We start from the raw sequence: 14,007 nt of genomic DNA on the forward strand, positions 1-14,007 counted from the left end.
AAGTTCCTGCTAAATCAAAACCCCGCTAAATCGTATCGATATCAAGCCATTTTCATTAATAAACAACTTTTGCGCAGCCAGCAGTATATAGTTCCCCAACATCTACAGAGATTTTCTAAACAAGCACATCACAGCTAGTTTTACAATGTGATTAAAATGAAAACCCTACATACACCCCCACAAAGTTATCCTCTATAAAGCGCAAAGATAAAATACATAGCAAAGATTCCAACCCTACACAATACAATAAAAAGAGATGAAGGGAATGGGAGAGCATTACATCTACCGCGGAGGATTCAGTGGAGCTCGAAGATGGAGAGACTGGTAGACCAGGGAATTCCTCGGAAAGAGGTTATAAATCTCCGGGACTTGGCAGTTCGTGGGGAGAGACCCAGCGATGAAGAGGGTCCGTCCCTCATCGTGGATTGGAGAGGGCCCCCGGGAGAGGGGGCTTGGGGGAGGAGGAAGGGGCAGCGCATAAGTGGGGGACCGGAGGTTTGGAGTGGATGCTGCGATGGAAAGTACGTCGGCGGCGGTTTCTCGGCCCGGCCGGGTGGCTGATATATGGATAGTAGGGAAGAGGCGAGCGCGTGTTGGTAGTAGGGAGGAGCCGCGTCCCATGGAATTTGAGCCAAGGGTTTCCCCTGCATAGCAATAGGAAGTGCAGACGCGGCTTAGGCCCATATTTGATACCTTTTATAAGCCACGTTTTTTTTTTTTTCCTTTTTTTCTTTTTTTTCACAATTAATTACATGCCATAACCAACTAAAAAATATATCATTTATAATAACTTCTCTTATTTTAATTTTAAATTATTACAACAATATCAAATTTTCCCACAAATAATACTTTATCTCACATTTTTCACCTTTCAATTTCTAGCAATTTGTATGACATGCCCCAAATATATGGATTTCAATATTAAAAAAGAAATACATAATATTGTAGATGAATCATCTTCTCAAAATTTTATTCAAGTTCAAATCGTCTAATTCAAAAGCTAAAACCAACTCGGTCTACTTAATTATCATCAAGAAGGAACTCATCAAATCTACAATTTGACACTTTCACCCGAATGAAACTGCTACGACGTATGAATTTGTCTCAGTAAGCGGCTAAATTAATAAACTCAGTCCATGAAAGACAATGGCAATCGATAGTATTGTAACTCTCAACCAAATTCTAAGATTCCCAAGGAGGTCGGCAAGTTCTCTTGAGATTTTAGCAAGTCATTGCTTGGACAAATCATGAGAATCTATCCACCCACATATTTCATGATTTAATATTAAACATCATTTCATGTGTATGTTGGTTTATTAAAGTTCCTAGTCTTATCTTTTTATTTTATGTTTGTTTTTTTTCCAATATCCTAAAAACCTATAAATATAGGGTTATTTTTGAAACTTTCTAACGTATACATTTGTCTATTAAACATTAGGTATAAATTTCAAGTAACCTTTTCATATTTGGGTGTCTTTAGTAACTTCTTTTTCAACCCTCAATTTCACTCTACCTTTGATAATATTTCTGTAGCTCTAAGAATTTAATTTTGATAGATTAATAGATAAATTTAATTCCATATTCCTAAAAGGGTACGATGAGCAAGATTTGGTAATGAACATCATAAATCAGTTACTCCGAGTAGTAGATTATTATCATGACTTTTGAAAGGATCATATATTTTGCTCAGGGAACTACAGGTGGATAGGAGAAAACACATCCCTCTCTCTAGAGCACTTTGTTTAGCTCAATGCATATGAGGGGTTGTCAATATACACCCGAGACAAAATCGACCCGACCAACCCAAAAATTTAAGGTTCAGCGCAACCTGAACCCGAATCGAGTTCAGGTTGGGGTTCGGGTTTGGGGTTTCAACTCGTTTGTTAAAACTGTATGGTTCGGTTGACTCAGAAACCTAAAATCAGAACTAATTTGAACCTGTTATTAATATTAAATTTTAAGGATGGCTTAGAAATTGTTATGAATAAGTAATGTTATTTCCAAACAAATAAAACTTGTTGCTCAATTGAATAGCTTTGATTTATTTAAATTGAATTGCAGTTAAATCGTACTTACCCCCCCCCTTAATTCAATTTTAGATTTAAATAAATTTGAATTAATTTTAAAAATACTTTACTAAAATGTACCCAAACAGGTAGTTTCAGGACCGAAAAATCAGACCCCTTTTATAAAATGGGTCGGGTCGATTTGGGGTTAAAAAGTGTCTAGTCCAGATTCGGGTTCAAACCGAACCGACTCAAACCATTTTTTACCGCCCTAGATACATTTTTAAATTGGCTTCTTGGGTTTTATCACAATGACAGTATTATTTTGGGTAAGTTTTAGTTCTAAATCTTGGTTTGAAAGTAGTTCATCGATTACTTATTTATTGCTATTTTTGATTGAGATGATTTTTGTATTTTCATAGAACAACAACTTGTGAAATTCAACTGTGCCAAGTAAAAAACATAGAAAATATCTATTCATTGTTAAAGAGTATATTTACTAAAAAGCGAAAAAAAGAAAAAAATTGTCCATACAATTTGTATAGAATCGTCTATATCTTGAACCTTTTGCGTGTAATTATTTCTTGTTTCGTTATTACAATTATTACCTCTGCAGGCCTTATAAAAGTGATTAAAGTTTTTGCCAGGCAAGGTCCATAGGTAAAAGGTTTTAATGCTTGTCGCTTCTAGAAAATTCCTTGCTTTATTATATTAAGAACCAATTGGTAAGAGAATGAGACCATGATGAATTATATACTCTTTGAAGCCTTAAGAGCTCGTGTTTGTTCTCTTGGATAATAGAGAATTCTTCTAGCAGATCTAGATTCTTACCGCAGAATCACTAACATCAAGAGCCATATGAGACTATAATGCCTTACAAGCCCAACACATCCGATAACTTTAGGACTCGGCTGCTTTCTCCAATCCGAGTACCGAAATAAGCGATGCCTTTCTGTTGGGTTGTTTCGAACAATCCACCCTTTCCCCCTCGCCAACAGAATTTTTTGCCACCGTCTTGTTTATAGAGGGAAACAAGAATGGGTTCCCTCTATAAGGCATAGCTTCACCTTTTAAAACCTTGAAAATAGTTGTGAAAACTCCAAAGAATAATTAAAATTAGAGTTAATTTGGGACTAGCTTTAATGAGTTTTTTTTAGAATCGCTCATCCAAAACAACAACTTTTGAGATAAACCGATTTGTCATTTAGGTTTCATTTTGATACAGCTTTAGAGGCCAACTATTTTTTCCACTTTCAAAAAAGATTTCTTGCATAAAAATTTACAAAACAGTAAGAAAAATCTCATAAGCGAAACTTTAGTTTATTAAATATATTTATTTTGCAATGTTTCTTTTAAATAATACGTTAAATGGCCACTAGTATAAAGAATTAAGAAGATCACACAATTGTGGATTTGAATTTCTTATACTATAATGTATTTACAGTAATTCATATTCATTGTATTATATCTTATACAAAATGATATTATGCCACATAGTTGTCATGCCATTGTAATCATACAAATTGCTTTTAGTTCGATGAATCAACAAAATCAAATACCACCAATTCATTTCAGGGAAACAAACTCCGATATTTACCCCTAAAAAGCCTTGCCTTCTTATGTTTTAGTCCAATTAGAGGCATAATTAGTGTAATCAAACATTAATCCTAATCAAACTACTCTGTCCAGATGTCACAATATCTCCTATATGTATATGCGGTTATTTTTGGTACCTAAATTTTATTTAGAGAACTAGCAAAAAAGGGAAATAACAGTTGCAAAAGCTTATCCCAAACGAACCTATATGCTCAAGCTCAATATTTTGGGTTTTTTCTCCCTGCCTAACCAACTAAAGCACAATAGTAACCAAATGGATATATAAAGGCTCCGTTTGGGGATTGGCTTTTGTAAATGCGTAGATAAAGGCTTGATGTTGTTGTTATTGTACTGTCCTCAATGAAGTGCTGGGAGAGGAGCAGCACTTTCTATCAATTTGGATAGTGTCATCAACGGATGGATCAAATTAGATTAATTTTCAACAATTGAGTTGTGACAGTGTAAAACCCTCGTACTAAGTTGAGCACTTACTAATATTTGGGTGAGGCTTTTTTCTCATTTTGGGTCTGTTACTGGGCATCCAATGGTTAAAAGCAGACCACTGGTCGAGTCAGATTTGCAAATGGAACTTCAATTAACCGCAACATAAATATATGCCTAATTTGGAAGTTATGGGTTGAAATCATGCACCTCTAAAATGGGAGAATACTTTGTACATCAACCTACCCCAAACTCCCCATTGACTAAAATCCCCATGAAGTAAGTGTGCTTTTTATTGGATATTATAGATTGACATCAAGAAAAAAAGGTATTATTTATTAGATATATGTCTAAGCTTTTCTCATTGTATTTAGTGTATCTTTTTGGTGGAACTCAAACACCAAATACCTAACATCGCTTTGGGCCAATTACCACCCAGACTAAGAACTGGATTCCAATTGTACTTAATATAGCTCATATCCAGTTACAGGAAACTACAAACCCCTCCCCAAGCACCAAGTAGGAATCCACCTTTGATAATGTCAACATAGTAAAATTGAGTAGCTATTACAACATTAAAAAAACACATGTTTTTTTTTTTCAAATTGGGTATTAAAGTTCCAACAAAAGCAAACAAAAGCTAAGAGAAACATCAATATACATATAAATCAATGTTGTATAATTTCTTACATTCAAAGCATGCATTGCAGCAACTGCAGATTGTTGGTCAGCAAAGACAGCAAATGCATATGGCTGTAAACCAAACAAGGATGAGAATTAGCTAGACAGCAGTAACCATCAAAATACAAAATTACATCATCAAGGATTAAAATAGAATTCTGTGAATTAAACACAGCATTAGAATCCAAAATAATATACCTATGCAGTATGCACACACTTTTTGACATTAGACTAATATTACTTATTTTTTCATCTAAGTTGGCTGTCATATTGTAGATGAATTGAAAAAAGTGAAGTACAAAAATGAGGAATTCCTTAGGTTTTAGGTCCAATTAAATTGCTAAGGAAACAACAAAAAATGAGGAACTCCTTTGTTGCTTTCCTTATTTGGATTGCAGTATACAGCCGCCAAGAATTATTTTTTGCACTACCAACAAGCTACCTTTGCCGTATTTGAATCAGTGAAAACAGCAAGCCTATAAGCTCGTTGTCAGCAGCAGGAAGCCATAAGGCCAACCATATGAGAAAGGAGAAGAAAAAAGGAAAAAGATTTGGGAGATATGGATGGATTTTTACTGCAAGAATCCAGGCTTTAAATAGGAAATTACAGTAGAAATTTAATTTAAATTCAATTTTATCTTTCCTAGACTACCTCAACAATAGAAAGAAACAAATTCTTGTACAAACTCCATAAAATAAGCATTCCTATCATGAATTTTGATTTGAAATTACAAACTTGTCCGAAACAAATTAAAATAAAATTCATCCTAATCTTGTTGTTATCTAGATTGTCATCTAATGGTTCAGATTTTGTGCCTTGCAATCGATCACAAAACCTATGTTCATCGATCCATCTTCAACCACGAACTCATGAAAACTAGATCTCCAATCTCAACAATGTGGTCTGAGAATCACAGATAAAGGCAATCCCCATCAAGAGATCCAACAGTCTAAGTTTTGTGATAGGAAACACTCGAAGATCTAAAGTATTTCCTATCAATCTTCGGAAAACAGCAAGAAATCTTCACAAAAGTCCGCACAAAACAACGAAAACAGTAGATAATTTGTATTATTTGATGAAAGGAAAATAGAAAATAGCAAGATACAATTGATCCTCTATTCGAGAGGAGGATCTATCTCTCCCAAATCTCTAGACGCCGCTAGAGCCCAAAGAAAACCTAAATTTAAGATAACTCAAATTTCAACCAAATTCAAGATGTCCTAACCCTAGGAAAACAAACTATTTAATGCATACAAATCAAAAGGAATTCCCTAAACAATCCCTACATTCAAATTTCCCTCTTAATTCTCCCAAAATTCTTTCCTATTTGGCTCCTGCACGGCGTGTGGCTCGCACGACATCCCAGCAGGCGAAAAAATTCTGCCTTGTTCACGTCTGGGCCGGTCCCACGTGGACCAGCTGGACCGATCTAACAATACTCCCCTCCCAAAGATCCACCTTGTCCTCAAGGTGGATATATGCTCGTGTTCTGGTGGAGGTGGCCATCCTTGAGGTGGCAGAAAATCCTTACCAAATTGCTGAAGTGGTCATCCTGTAAAATCCTCCTGAGTTGTTGCTCCTAGCTCCCTTATCTATATTCTTCTGATTTTCCACCAGCTGGGCCAACTTCATGGCCTCCCCTAAGTCACGAGGCATCAAAACCTTCACTGCTGCTCGGATCTCTTCCTTCAACCCTTTCATGAAGTTCCCCTCCAATACCATATCTGATAATCGCTCCACCCTATTGGCTAAGTGCTCAAACTGCTCCCGACAGTCCGCTACTGATACTTCCTGCGCCAGAGCAAAGAACTGCTCATAGAAATTTCCTCTCCGGTCAATTTGGAAACGTTCTATTATGCAGTCCTTGAATTCGCTCCAGTACCTGATAGGTCTCATTCGGTCTCTCCACTGATACCATGACAGTGCCTTCCCCTCCAAACATAGGCCTACTGCTGTCAGTTTCTCATCCTCTATCATCCCATTAATGACAAAGTACCTCTCCACCTTATAGATTCACCCATGCGCATCCTCCCCCTCAAAGATAGGCATCTTCAACTTCCTCACCTTCTAATCTCCACCATTCCCCCTGATTCCTCCATAGCTTCCCCTCTCCCAAGTGCTCGGCCCACGCCACGTCTCCTGGTCTTCCCTTGCCCTGCCATAGCCCAAACACCCTTCGAATTCCCCTCTTCTTCCTTCAAACTCAGCACCTCGGGAACCATAATGTCCCTCCCAGCGCTCCCAATTAGCACCCCTTTACTCCGTCCGTCCAAACTCATGCCTTTCCCCATACCTACCTCCTCTCGCCTCCCTCTGGAAAGGCTCCATATAGAATTTTTCTCTTTCTCCCTCCATGATTTCCACCTCGTTTTCCTCCCTACGAATATTTGAATTCGTGTTTTTTCTTTCCTCCTCTTTTTCTACTGAAGCAGCCGTTTGATTTTTGATTTCCAACATTTTCTTCATCATGATCCGGAGATCGGCTACTTGTTCTTCCATGGAGGAAATCCTTTCCTCCACCGTTGTCTTGATTTGGTTTATCTCCCCTTCAAGCCATCTCGATCCGAACTTTTGTAAATCCAAAAATTCCATATTTGGATTATAAAAACAGCACTTCGTCCCTTTTCGACCAAAAATTGGACGCCAAACTTTGCAAAATCAACCCACGAACGGTCCCAAGACTTGCTCTGATACCAATTTGATAGAAAACACTTGAAGATCTCAAGTATTTCCTATCAATCTTCGAAAAACAGCGAGAAATCTTCACAAAAGTCCGCACAAAATCACGAAAACAGTAGATAATTTTTATTATTTGATGAAAGGAAAACATAAAATAGCAAGATACAATTGATCCTCTATTCGAGAGGAGGATCAATCTCTCACAAATCTCTAGACGCCTCTAGAGCCCAAAGAAAACCTAAATCTAAGAGATCTCAAATTTCAGCCAAATTCAAGAATTTAATGCATACAAATCAAAAGGAATTCCCTAAACAATCCCTACATTCAAATTTCCCTCTTAATTCCCCCAAAATTATTTCCTATTTGGCTCCGGCACGACGTGTGGCTCGTGCGACATTTCAACAGGCACAAAAATTCCGCCCTGTTCGTGTCTGGGCCGGTCCCGCTTGGACCGGTTGGACCGGTCCACTGGACCGGTCTAACATTTTGAAGATCACAATCCTATTGATTTCTTCATGATCTGATGGCCAAATTACAATCATGAATTATCTATGTCATCTACTATATATGCTTCCTAGATAACACCCTTATCCTTGAATTTTAATTTGAATTACAAACTTGTCCAAAACAAATTAAAATAAAATTCATCCTAATCATGTTGTCGTCTAGATCATCATCTAACATTTCAGATTTTGTGCCTCGCAATCGATCAACAAACCTATGTTCTTTGATCCATCTTCACCCATGAACTAATGATAACTAGATCTCAAATCTCAATAATGTGATATGAGAATCACCACCATTGACAATCTCCATCAAGAGATCGAACTGTCAAAGTTTTAAAGATCACTTCCGATTGATTGATGTCTTCATGATCTGATGGCCAAATTACAATCATGAATGATCTATTCATCTACTATATATGATCCCTAGATAGCACCCTTGTAGGAGAATTTCATTGTTGTAAAATTATAACTTCGGATGAAGGAAAGTTGCCTGCACAGCCTACTTTGTGTATAACTTTGCAACACTAGATTTTCCAATGTGATAAGTTTTCTTCTGACCATACCATATAGCAGTTAACTTTTCCTACAAAAGAATGTTCAACTCCAATGGTACCACGTGCTCCCTTAATGTATCTATAGAAAATACTTCTATAGGCTCTCCAACTTCAACATTTTTACATTCACCACTAATTACATCTTCAACCATATGGTGGCAGCTCAATTTGGCAGGCATTGTCTCCAGTCTTCTTGAAAACATAAAGTGGCTCATCCTAGATTGGCTTCAAGCTCTAGTTTACCACCCTACTGTCAAATCTTGTCCAAAAGCAACCAAATAAGATAACAACTTGGAAGTTGGCTTTGACACGATGTTGAATGTGCCTTTCCTTGTAATTTTGTTGAGTTATTTGCAAGTTTTTCTCCATCAACATGTGGATTGTTTTAATTCCGTCAATGAATTTTTGGTTCTCTTTCTTTGACGACTTTAATCCCACTATTAATACTAGGGGTGATAGAGAACTGGAGGTCAAATGAGTTTTTAGGCAAATAACCCAAACATACCTCAACCGAAGATTTCATAATTAAGGAGTGTACAACTCAATTGAAGGCAAACTATCTATAAGGTTATCATCCTTAGTCTTTGTATGATTAATGTTGCAATCCCGTAAGAGATGCTGTGGGCCTCGGCGAGATTTCTTGCGAATTTTAGGGGTTCGACGGTCCGAGGTGCGGGATTTCTGGATCTGATAGTCTGCAGGTATGATTTTCGGGATTTTCACCTTTGTTTTCTTCTGGATTTTACACAAAGGTCAACAGATGCACCATTATCTTGTTCGCACATCTCTATGGCCATCTATCTATGGATAAAATGCAATGCACCTCTTTAAAATTGTGTTCATCTGAAAACAGTTAAGTACTCTATCAAACACAATGGAGTTACACAGTCTAAAGTGTGCCCCCATATACTAAAAGAATAATATGTCAGTCCCTTCTTTGAGATTGATTTCCTATAAGCTATCAAAATAATCATCTTTGAAAAACCACCAATGCCCTTAAGAGATTGTGGTCCTTTTTAGTCCTATACAATTCTCCCATGAATTCATGGAAATGCTTTCTTATAGGAGGCTTGGCACAAGCAAAAGCATGCAGAATTGGAGCTTTCAGTTTAAAGACTTGAAATACTATGCAGTATGCACCCTTTAACTCACTTACCACCATCCTCTCGCATTTTGGGCCAATGAATGTAGCATTATAAATTTTGCAATGCTTTGCCTCCTTTAAATTATCAAGTGAACGTGCCTTCCGAATCCAACATACCCAGTCTACACATTAGGATTGCATATTGTAAAAGAAGTCATCCTACCAAGTAAACTTCAAAGGAGATGCCTTTCCCCAAGTTTTCCAGAACCTCTTTGAAGAAAGAAATGTTTTTGTGATGCTATTTGTACTCCTTTTGCAAAACAAGGTCAGCCCGTATGATAATGCTAAAACAATAATGGGTTAGCATTGTCTAAGGGAGCACGTCAATCATTTTGTGTTTATCACCCTTCTTGTATTTGATTATCTAGATCAAATGTTGAAGATATTCATGCATTCAAGGCTTTTAAAACCGGACCGGTCAATGAACCGGAAGAAGGAGGGGTTAGTGGTTTGATGGTTCGACCGGGGTCGAACCGGGGTCGAACCGGATGACGTAATAAATATTTATTATATTTAAAAATTATAATAATGACACAACTATTTATTAATATATAGCAAAATTGAACAAAATTATAATATGAAGCGTAAAAAATAAAATAATATATATAGTAAATAAGAAATACATAATAGTATATATATTCTGATATAGTTTTGTTTCCAATAAATAAAACTTAATTGTTGCTGCTCATGACCAACGTTACTAAAGATTGATAGCTAAATTGAAAGAATTCCAATTAAATTACTAAAATAAAGCAGTAGTCAATTAGGAGATTCACTCTCCTTACTTGGATCAGATCCTAAACCTGCTCCAAACATTCGCTATTGTTCCTAGGTTAATTCCTGAGGATCAATCCTTTTTAGGTGAGCATTCCACTATGCCAAAGCTTAATGACCAAGTTTCAATCGGCAAAAGGAACATTGTCATGAGTTCTATACTTATACAATATGAAATAATTCTTTAGCTCATCAATCCACATATCCAATGTCTCTACATTAGTTGTCACATTAGAACTAGAGATTTCCACCTTGAAAGGTCTTGCTCTCCTCCAAAATTTATTAGTGCAAACACATGTCATCCTTCTCATTTCACCAATGATAACAATACTTGTTTGATGAGCATTTGTTAGCGCAATCATGTTAGACAGCAGCATATGCAACTTGTACTGTTAGAATTTGGCAAAGCTGCTAAAATTACATCTTCTTCAACTCCGTCATAGTAACCATTTGCTTAGGCAATCTGGCAACTTGTTCGGCTAGATTTGGAAGAGTTGCACTTTTAGAAATTTCAATAAATTCATCATGTTTGTTTCTATAGAGTGAACTAAAAAGAAGCAATTCTCCAATAAATTGTAATCCTCTATTTGTGTATAGCATGCACCAAGGACCAATGCTATGATGCCAACTTGATCTGATCCAATCCTCTTATTGTTGTCCTAAGTTAATAACTAAGAGTCCAAGTGGGAAATCAATGGTTTAGGTTTGTTTTTTTATAGAAACCCTAATGTTCTATTGAATCAAGTTAGATACATCTTGTATTCTATATGTTGTAAATGACATTTCTTTCCTATTTTCCTTTTTTTTCTAACTACAAATAACAAAAAATGATCTTAATTTCACAGTAAACAACAATTCCAAACTTTGTGCTAAATTGCCCCAAAATACAAACTAGTGATGGAGGTCCCATCATAAAAACCTAGAATTTCAATTATTTGAAATTATTTTATCACAAAAAAACTAATATATGCTTGATTATATGAAAGCAATCTATAAAGCACAAGTCAAGAAGGGTGCTTGAAGGCTTTGGTGACCAAAGAACCAAATCCCAACCAGTAAAGAAAGGCAACATCATTACTTAGAATGATTTATTTTGTTATACTTATTAGTATACATGAGTAAAACATATTTCATATGTTACTAGATAATTTTAAATAATAAATCTTCATATCTCCTACAATTGAGTTATTCTTTAATACAATTTGTGCCACTTGAAAAACCTTTTTCTTCAAATATACTGCAAAAATTTAACATCTCTAAGCCATACCAAACCGAAAACGAATATTTCTCCTCTTTTACTCTCTCTACCTGAGAATAGGAAGGGAAGAAATCAGAAGATGATGCAAAAGAATCTATCAATTCAAGAAGATAATAATCATCACGAAGCCATCTCCAATCAAAATTATATGTCAAGATTTAATAACATATATTCAATAAATTTTAATCTCCTGAGATTTACCAAAAGAGCACACCTCCTGTTTCACACCTTCGTCGTCTTATACAAAGATGTCAAAAAAATTGACTAAATCTTTGCAAATTGTTATCAAAATCCCTTGATATAGATCTAAGTTTGCTAGAACCTAGCTAGTACTAAATTTAGATTAGTATGGCAACACAAATAGAGAAAGGAGAAATGAAAATAGCGCATCCCAAGTAGGAGAGAGCTTGCACAAGCAGAGGGTGGTAATGGCTTGGGTTGCCTAAGAAAAGGGAGAGATAAGAGAAAAGAGAGAGACTTAGCGGGAGAATTTACCAAGAAGCAATGGACATTTATTCCTTCAGCATGCCCTTTCACCAAGACTTACTGGCTTACAACTTCTCCTAGGAAAATGGGGTTTCCAACAATTGGGCAACAGTCAGAATTCACATGTTTCCGAAGAATAAATAAAAAGATTACTTCCCGCATCAGAAATCAGAACTCATCAATTGACCATTTCTTGAAGTCCCTTGCTAAATCAAAACCCGCTAAATCGTATCTATATCAGCCATTTTCAAATTAAATAAACAAACTTTTGCAGCCAGCATGTATAGTTCCACCAACAAGTACAGAGATTTCTTAACAAAGCACTCACCAGCTAAGTTTACAATTGATTAAATGAAACCCTAATACACCCACAAAGTATCTCTATACGCAATAAGATAAAATACATAGCAGATTCCAACCTACACAATACATAACCAGAAGAGATGAAGGGATGGAGAGCATTAATTACCCGGGAGGATTCAGTGGAGCTCCGAAGATGGGAGGACTGGTAGCCAGGGAATTCTCGGAAGAGGTTATAAATCTCCCGGGACTTGCAGTCGTCAGGGAGACCAGCGATGAAGAGGGTCCGTACCTCATCGTGATTTGGAAGGGGCGGGAGAGGGGCTGGGGGAGGAGGAAGGGGCAGCGCATAGTGGGGGACCGGAGGTGATGGGAGGACTGGTAGCCAGGGAATTCCCGGAAGAGGTTGTAGATCTCCCGGGACTTGCAGTCGTCAGGGAGACCAGCGATGAAGAGGGTCCGTACCTCATCGTGATTTGGAAGGGGCGGGAGAGGGGCTGGGGGAGGAGGAAGGGGCAGCGCATAGTGGGGGACCGGAGGTGGAAGTGGATGCTGCGAATGGAAGTATGCCGGCGGGGGTTTCTCGGCCGGCGGCGGGTGATAATATGGATAGTGGGAAGGAGGAGGCGCGTGTTGGTAGTAGGGAGGAGCCGCGTCCATGGAGTTTAGAAGCAAGGGTTTCCCTGCATAGCAATGGAAGTGATCGGCGGCTTAGGCATTTTTGGAACCATTTTATAGCCACTCTGTTCCACGCTTTTTTATTTTTATTTTATTTTTTTCCTTTTTTCACAATTAAATTACATACATAACAATTAAAAATATATCATTTATAAAATAAACATTCTCTTATATTTAATTTTAAAATTATTACACAAATATCAAATTTCACAATAAAACATCATCTCACATTTTGAGTTTTAACTATACTTTTGTCAATCGAACATTAGCAATAAAATTTCAAAGTTTTACTTTCCATATTTGGGTTCATTTTGTATACTTCTTTTTCAACCCCCTCAAATTTCATCATACTTAGATCTACTATCCTTGTAGCTCTAGGAATATGATTTTCAAATCATTAATAAATAAATCTGAATTCAATATTCTAAAACGTACAATGAGCACATATTGGTATAAAGGATCATAAATCAGGTACTGCGAGTAGTAGATTATATCAAGATTTTTGAAACATATCATATATATACGCTCAGATAACTCACAGTGATAGGGTGAACACATCCCTCTTAGAGCACTTGTTCAGCTCAAATGCATACATGAGTGTCAATATTTGACACGGCCCGAAAAATCGACTCAAACCGACCCAAAAGTTTTAGGTTCAGGTTAACCTTAACCCTAACTGGGTCAGATTCGGGTTAGGGATTTCGACCCGTTTGTAAAATAGGATCTGGTTCGGGTTGACTTGGAAACCCGAAATCAACCCAGTTTGACCTGTTTTAAATTGATTTAGGAGGGTTTTAGAAGATTGTTATGAAATAAATAAATGCTATTTCAAAAAAATAATAAGCCATGTTGCCCAAACTGAATTAAGCTTAGTTTATTTTAAATTGATTGAAGTAAATCTTA

At 36.8% G+C, this 14,007-nt stretch overlaps 1 protein-coding gene across 1 annotated transcript in view; it reads right to left on the reverse strand.

Annotated features, from left to right (window-relative positions):
* Positions 1-13,086, reverse strand: part of LOC110095641 (pollen-specific leucine-rich repeat extensin-like protein 2) — a 34,220-nt gene extending 21,134 nt beyond the window's left edge. Inside the window, exons 1-3 of the mRNA XM_020821264.2 lie at positions 12,870-13,086; positions 12,596-12,804; positions 4,734-4,796 (exon numbers count right to left, since the gene is read on the reverse strand). Of these exons, the coding sequence (XP_020676923.1) occupies positions 4,734-4,796; positions 12,596-12,804; positions 12,870-13,086 (489 nt within the window). The remainder of the gene's footprint in view (positions 1-4,733; positions 4,797-12,595; positions 12,805-12,869) is intronic.
* Between the last annotated feature and the right edge of the window lie 921 nt (positions 13,087-14,007).

This window comes from Dendrobium catenatum, unplaced genomic scaffold (genome assembly GCF_001605985.2).
Source record: "Dendrobium catenatum unplaced genomic scaffold, ASM160598v2 original_scaffold_76759, whole genome shotgun sequence".
In the NCBI taxonomy this organism is placed as follows: Eukaryota; Viridiplantae; Streptophyta; class Magnoliopsida; order Asparagales; family Orchidaceae; genus Dendrobium; species Dendrobium catenatum.